The sequence below is a fragment of the Rutidosis leptorrhynchoides genome, chromosome 2 (genome assembly GCF_046630445.1).
Source record: "Rutidosis leptorrhynchoides isolate AG116_Rl617_1_P2 chromosome 2, CSIRO_AGI_Rlap_v1, whole genome shotgun sequence".
NCBI classification, from domain to species: Eukaryota; Viridiplantae; Streptophyta; class Magnoliopsida; order Asterales; family Asteraceae; genus Rutidosis; species Rutidosis leptorrhynchoides.
Window position 1 is genome coordinate 591,855,917 of NC_092334.1, and position 6,942 is coordinate 591,862,858.

Below are 6,942 nucleotides of genomic sequence, written 5' to 3' on the forward strand. Positions count from 1 at the left end.
AACACGAACGGTTTAGAGTTTAGGGTTTAGGGTTTGGTGTTTTGGGTCCATAAACCCAAAACATCAAACCCTAAACCCTAAACTCTAAATCGGGCTAAATTTTACTTCACAAAACATGAAGAAAAAAAACGTTCATATTCTTCACGAACAATATTATCTTTAATGTTATTTTTGTCGATCGTTTTTCCGCCTAAATAATAACATTCATCAAGAAGTGTCTCTTCTAAATGTTCATATTTTCGTGTGATCTTGATGCCGGAAAAAAAAATTCAAAAAAAAACGAAAAAAAAAATTTTTTTGCTTCCCCCCGCTTCCCCCGATTGGTTACTTCCCCATTGATCCTGCCCATATATATATATATATATATATATATATATATATATATATATATATATATATATATATATATATATATATATATATATATATATATATATATATTTTCAAAAAAAAAATTGTAGAATGTAGATAGATATGTAGATCTTAAAATGAAAATGAAATCTATTGAATAAAGTCACGTGCGGTATCGTACGCTGCGAAAATACGCAAACACTGTTACGTGATCATCATCATCTTTTTGAACTTTTTTCCATTTCCATCATTACCCCCCTCCTAAACCCTAACCCCTGTTTTTCCATCTCTCCGGCGCCGATCACTTCTTGCCGGAATTCCATCGCACAGCTTCAAAACCTACAATTCCGTACAAAACCTTAGGGTTTCAGTTCATCCTCAAACACACACACGTCACACCACCACTGTGTGTGTGATCATTTACTAACTTAACGTTTCTTCAACCATTCATGGCAATGGCTGACTGGCAACAGTACACACAATCAGTAGTTCTCGGTTTAATTTTCTCTTTTATTCTTGCTAAACTGTTTTCAGTTATCTTCGCATTCCGTGACGAAAACGTTCAAGTAACCAGTACAAACCCTAACACTAATGAAAACAAATCGGATGTGATTCCGGCACCGGAAGAAAAGGACGAATTGGTGAATGTTAACTGGAAGAAGCTTGATGATAGTGATGTTAATGAAAATGCCGATGATGATGATGATGATGATTGGGAAGGTGTAGAGTGTACGGAATTAGATGAGGCGTTTAGTGCTGCGACGGCGTTTGTGGCGGCAACGGCAGCTGATCGTTCGTCGGTGAAAGCTTCTACTGATTTGCAGTTAAAGCTGTACGGATTGTATAAGATTGCTACTGAGGGTCCCTGTAGTCTTCCTCAACCTTCTGCCATTAAAATGACTGCTAGAGCTAAGTGGTACACAAAAAACATACTAATTTATGGTGTTTATAGATTAGCACCAATTTTAGAAACTATTTACTGTGTTCTATTATATTATAGTCTTACTATTATTGTGTATTTCAAGACTATAACTTAATTATGGTTGTACTGGTCCTGATTAATTATTATTTTCCCATCAAATAGTCAGTTTAGAACTAAATGAGACAAAATTGATTATGGTTAGTTGAGTAGTTATGTGTTTGTTTCACATAACAGTAGCTTATAACAAATTTCTTTTTTTATGATCATATTTGAAAACATAACATGCTAATATCAATTACGTCGTATAACAGTTAACGTTGCTTGTATCACAAAGTGTCAAGAACGCAATATTTTATAGGAACATAACTTAAATTTGGTGATACTGTGTAGTAAATGTAACATTATTCCGTTCTTAAGCTCAAATTTGTTGTGACTATTCACTTTTGTTTGTAACATGTCTAGCCAATTGCTAGTTTGAGCGATACACTCTCATTCTCCGACCAAAACAATAGCTCTGTTTTGTTAAAGGGGGTATTTGCTGTGTCTTTTTTTCATTGGCACGAGATTTTTAGTTATCTGGTCTCTATTGTTTGTTTGCTTCATTAATGGAATTTAAGACTATTATAAGATAATCGTATGCATGTGAGCCTCTATGTGTTTGAGGGTGCTTTTGTGTTTTAGTTTGATTCCCAAATTCACGTTTAACTTGGTACATATTTGGAACCTAATAGTGCTCATGATACATTACATATGTAATAACTATTGGCTTTATTTTGTAGGAAAGCATGGCATAAACTGGGTGCTATGCCTCCAGAAGAAGCAATGCAGGAGTACTTACAGATTATTACAGAGCTATACCCTACATGGGCTGACGGTTCAACTTATGTGAGAATAGATCATCCTAAACCTTTTGCTAAACTTTCTCTTATATATATAAACCAATTGTTTTATAACGTTTGATATTATCTTTTTTGTTCTTGGTGTATTAATTTTCAGAAGAAAAGAGATGGAGATTCTAATGAACCATCCGGGAGGGATACAAGACCAATGGGACCTGTTTTCAGCTCTTTTATACACACAGAGGAGTCTGGAGATGAACAGTAAGATTATATGAATTTTTGATGTTGGAGATTATTGTTAATTAATTAAAGATTCTTTTCTCTTTATTATGTTTAAGAATCCTCGACACTTTTTGAGCACGGTTTGCTTTTAAAGTATTCTTATATAACACATAACTAACGGTTTGCTTTTGAAGTATATTTTTATTTAACTCATAACTATGTGCGTATATTTATATCAAACGTACTCAAAATGTACACATGAAGTATTGATTATGTATGCCTTAATGTCATCTTTACTTTACAGAAAGCTGGATGCTATACATGACTTTGCAAGAGAAGGTGATGTGCAGAATTTGCTTAAATGTCTTGAGGGTGGTATTTCAGTGGATACTAAAGGTTGGTCAGTTTCTATTTTTTTTCTTCCTCAAATCAATAGTATTTACAATTTACAATTTACAATTTACAATTACAATTACAATTACAATTTACAAATTACAATCTGGCTTTTTGCATATCTTAATATGCCTACAATGCTGCATGTTCAATATAGACCCACCCACATATATGTTTTGTCAAGGAAGGTTGGTAAAATATGTTGTTGTTTTTGTATGTTTACTTATTGTCACAGTTATCCTATGCAGATAGTGAGGGTCGAACACCTTTGCACTGGGCTGTTGATCGTGGCCATACTGATGTTGCAGAATTGCTATTGAGCAAGAATGCTGATGTGAATATAAAGGTAGTTACTTGTTGGTTGTTACATACAAATGTGTGTAAATAGATCTAAAAAGCTCTGTTTTTGGCATTATTATACTGATACATCTGTTTACATACCAAACTTGAAGGACAATGAAGGCCAAACACCGTTGCACTATGCTGCTGTTTGTGAGCGAGAAGCAATTGCTGAGTTACTCGTGAAGGCAAGTGCTGGTATAAGTATAAAAGACGATGATGGGAACTACCCTTCTGATTTGTCGAGTTCAAACTGGCCATGGATCCAGCCCTAGGTTAAAGACATCAAACTGACAATCTTTATAAATTGTGTCTACATGCTAGTTATTTTCCCTAGCAGTTTAAATGTATACTTCTGGTAACACGAAGATTTTATTTCGCTTTGTCTTTAGTAACGTTGTCTTGTAATTTTTGAAATGTGGCTAATAGTTAGAAAACTTGCTCTTTCTTCATGTTCCAGTTAGGGTGTATTTACATTCTACTTAATGATCTATTTCTCTTATTTCAATAAGTAAAATTACAGTTCTTTGTCACTTTATCTGAAAATTGGGCAAATGAAAACATGACTTAAGACTTGATACAGAAAAAAGTTAAACAACCCCTTAGTTTATTTATGGGCATGAATACGTTTGACAATCTATGTTACAAGTAAATGATAGAACTGTCACCAAAGGGTGGATTCTGGCCTAGCGGTATATCTTATCAACCTTGAGGTTATGAGTTTGAGTCCCGTTGTGGGCAAAAAGAGTGTATGCTTGATGTCTCAAAAATAAAATAAAATGATAGATCTGTTACTGTGTAATGTTAAATTTGACAATCCGTCCGTTGGTAGATCAAACTATGATGTTGACCTTAAAATGTTAATTTGAACTACTGTCCTTTATCCAATTTAAAATGCTTTTCTTTGATTCTTATTTATTCTTATCTTTTATTAAAATATAGATAAGACATGGATAATAAATAATAGATAATATAGATAGATATAGATATCATTATTCATTAGGATTTAAAACTCATGGAAATTTGATTTTACCATTTTCATGGCGTCTCAATTTTATTTTTAATTTAATTTAATTTTTTTAAATTTTTTTCCTACTTATTGGCCGGAGGTCCACTCTGAAGCAATCTCTCTATCCGTCGAATAGAGAGAGGGATGACTTTCTCTACGTTTGAGAGTGTTTTCACTTTGGGTGAAGAAATGACTTGTCTTTATTCTCGGATAGAAAAATGATTGTCTACATCTCACCTCCCCCATATACTACTTATATGGTATTGGGTTTTGCTGTTGTTGTTGTTGTTGTGTTGTATTCATTAGTATATAGATATAGATATAGAAAGTTGCATATACAGTAAACCAAAACACTTGCTTAGATTTTATTTATAAAGTTGGTTAACCATGCTTACATCACCATATGCGATATTCTAATTCTTATGTTACTAGTTGTTCTTAATAAAATGTTACGACAAACACTAGCCGTCGTACTTGCAATCACCATAACCTGCAAAACAAAACAAACAACATGTACAGTTACTTATAAGTTATAATCTAATGCAATTGTTATATAATAATCAATGCACTTATACATAGAGCGATAAGTTGGGGTTCAACATATATACTTGGGTCAGTGACAGTGATAAGGCCCGATTTATTAAAATCACAATTCCACGAGTTTCTTCCTTTTTGTTGGTAGTAAAGATTCATGGCAACCGATGCTCTGTTAAATAGCTGATCCGGATTTGCACAAGATCCTCCTGGTTTTATCTTGTCACAATTCACTGTTCCGCAAACGAAATCAATGTTTTTCTGCAGTTCTTCATTTGAAGCTGATGGTTTCGCCGTACACCAACGTTTCTACAATTTATATATAATTTCATAAATTATTCGTTAATTATCGAGGTCAATAACCAAATGCACCATTTGTAACTGCACTAGATCGTCTAATCTATTTTAATACTATTATATTATGTTTTTTTTTTTACACAAAAACAAAGGCATTGTTTTTATTGTTAGTTGTTATGCTCAGAACCCTATAGGACTTGTTAAAGAACTCATCATGAAGTTATGACTAAAAAACAAGCAGAGATTATATAAATAAATTGTGTTGTTGGAAAAAGAAAAAAAAACCGTTCTAAATTAACCTGGGCAGGTTCTTGCGTGGGTGGTTGTCCAAGTGCAAGTCTCACATTGCCACCTACAAAAAGATAACAACATTTTAACTTTTATCACAATAAACAAATTAAAATCAGGGATACGTATACTCACTTGAGATAACAAAGAAGAAAACAAGGGTAAATAAGAGTGAAGTAACATTATTTGATGCCATTTTACAATTAATAATTATCAATAACAATTTTGAAGGATTAGAAGATTTCGATATGTTAGAAGATGAGAATCAAGCAAGTGATAAACCCAATCGATATTAATCAATCTAGAATCAAAATTATTATAGGTGAAACAAGATCGATATGCATACAATCGAATCAACAGTTTGATGAGTGATAATAAAAAGAGAACTATGAAATAATAAGACTGAATCAATCTTAAAATTAACAGCAGATGGGTATACAACCCAATACAATCGGCCAAAATTGATGAGCCAGAAGATGATAATTTTTAAGATAAAAAACCGATAGATGAGAGGAGCGTGTCTGAATATTTTTTTTTTTTTTTTTTTTGTGTGTAATGCCCTAATCCCTGCACTCATGAATAAATAAGCCAGACAGGAGGATGCGGGTTGGACAGCTGGACAGCAACAAGCCCAATAGCAAAGAGGAGCCCAACAGCCCTAACACTCCAGTGGATCAACCAACCACAAGCCCAATAGACCCAGACCACAAAACCTACAAAATGCTAATCATACAATGAGAAAAGAGAAAAAACCTTCAGGCTTGAGATTGATAATTTTAACAACCCCCCTCAATCTAAGCCTGAAATAAGTCCATAAGACCTAGTTTTTTGCATAGAAAAGAATGTTGACTAATCCCCAACCCTTTGGTAAAAATGTCAGCTATTTGATTTTCAGATTCAATGTTTATAATGTTAAGAACACCAGAGTTACACTTATTCCTCACAATATGTAAATCAATTTCAAAGTGTTTTGTTCTTTCATGGAAAACAGGGTTGGCTGCTATTTGTATAGCAGATCTATTGTCACAGTAAAGATCAATTGGTGAAGGTTTTTAACTTTAAGATCATTTAAAATTTTCAAGATCCACAAAAGTTCACATGTAACAGAAGCCATAGCCCTATATTCAGATTCTGTGGAGGATCTGGATACAGTGCTTTGTTTCTTGCTTTTAAAAGAAACTAAGGACCCACAAAAGAATATAGAGTAACCAGTAACAGATTTTCTAGAGTTTAGACACTTACCCCAGTCAGCATCAACATAGGCAGAGAGAGAGGTAGTGTCAGATTTGGAGATGACAATACCTTTACCTGGAGAGCCTTTCAAGTATCTCAGAAGTCTCAATGCAATCTTGAGATGAGATTGTAAGGGGTCATGCATGTACTGACTAAGGCATTGAACAGTGAAAGATATGTATGGTCTTGTCATGGTAAGATATATAAGTTTCCCAATTAACTGTTGGAATTTGGTAACATCAGTAAGCCTTTTGTCATTATCAGTGGGGTCAGAATTAATCACAAGGTTGGACTCAAGAGGGGCACCAACAGGTTTACTTCCCACCAAACCAAATTCATCAAGCAATTCAACACAATACTTTCTTTGAGATAAACATATACCATTTTCAGTTTTTAAAACTTCAATTCCAAGAAAGTATTTTAATTCACCAAGATCTTTGATATGAAACTTAGTTTTCAAGAAATTTTTAACTTTACAAACCTCATTTTCATCATTTCCAGTCACAATCATATCA

General features: G+C 33.5%; 2 protein-coding genes across 3 annotated transcripts; one reads left to right on the forward strand and one right to left on the reverse strand.

The window, feature by feature from the left end:
* The first annotated feature begins 559 nt into the window (after nt 1-559).
* On the forward strand, nt 560-3,548 carry LOC139893339 (acyl-CoA-binding domain-containing protein 1-like). Of its 2 annotated transcripts, none has more exons than XM_071876497.1 (6): nt 560-1,267; nt 2,053-2,158; nt 2,270-2,373; nt 2,639-2,730; nt 2,976-3,073; nt 3,180-3,548. In XM_071876497.1, the coding sequence occupies exons 1-6, from the start codon at nt 801-803 to the stop codon at nt 3,339-3,341; spliced, it is 1,029 nt and encodes a 342-aa protein (XP_071732598.1). In that variant the 5' UTR covers nt 560-800; the 3' UTR covers nt 3,342-3,548. The 2 variants fall into 2 exon arrangements, with proteins under 2 accessions (XP_071732598.1, XP_071732599.1); XM_071876498.1 differs by having other exon boundaries at nt 2,273-2,373.
* An 890-nt stretch (nt 3,549-4,438) lies between these two features.
* On the reverse strand, nt 4,439-5,390 carry LOC139889907 (major pollen allergen Ole e 10-like). The gene is made up of 4 exons (XM_071872819.1): nt 5,330-5,390; nt 5,206-5,258; nt 4,684-4,918; nt 4,439-4,565 (listed from the first exon to the last, which is right to left on the reverse strand). The coding sequence occupies exons 1-4, from the start codon at nt 5,388-5,390 to the stop codon at nt 4,537-4,539; spliced, it is 378 nt and encodes a 125-aa protein (XP_071728920.1). The 3' UTR covers nt 4,439-4,536.
* Nucleotides 5,391-6,942: the final 1,552 nt, after the last annotated feature.

What these genes read in the sequence shown, in the direction of transcription:
- LOC139893339 (XM_071876497.1), top strand. Translation starts at nt 801, where the DNA reads ATGGCAATGGCTGACTGGCAACAGTACACACAATCAGTAGTTCTCGGT. An exon ending in TATTTCAGTGGATACTAAAG is followed by an intron (nt 2,731 to 2,975) that starts GTTGGTCAGTTT and finishes TATCCTATGCAG; the next exon opens with ATAGTGAGGGTCGAACACCT. An exon ending in ATGCTGATGTGAATATAAAG is followed by an intron (nt 3,074 to 3,179) that starts GTAGTTACTTGT and finishes CCAAACTTGAAG; the next exon opens with GACAATGAAGGCCAAACACC.
- LOC139889907 (XM_071872819.1), bottom strand. Translation starts at nt 5,390, where the DNA reads ATGGCATCAAATAATGTTACTTCACTCTTATTTACCCTTGTTTTCTTC. An exon ending in CCACGCAAGAACCTGCCCAG is followed by an intron (nt 4,919 to 5,205) that starts GTTAATTTAGAA and finishes TATAAATTGTAG; the next exon opens with AAACGTTGGTGTACGGCGAA. An exon ending in TATCACTGTCACTGACCCAA is followed by an intron (nt 4,566 to 4,683) that starts GTATATATGTTG and finishes TTTGTTTTGCAG; the next exon opens with GTTATGGTGATTGCAAGTAC.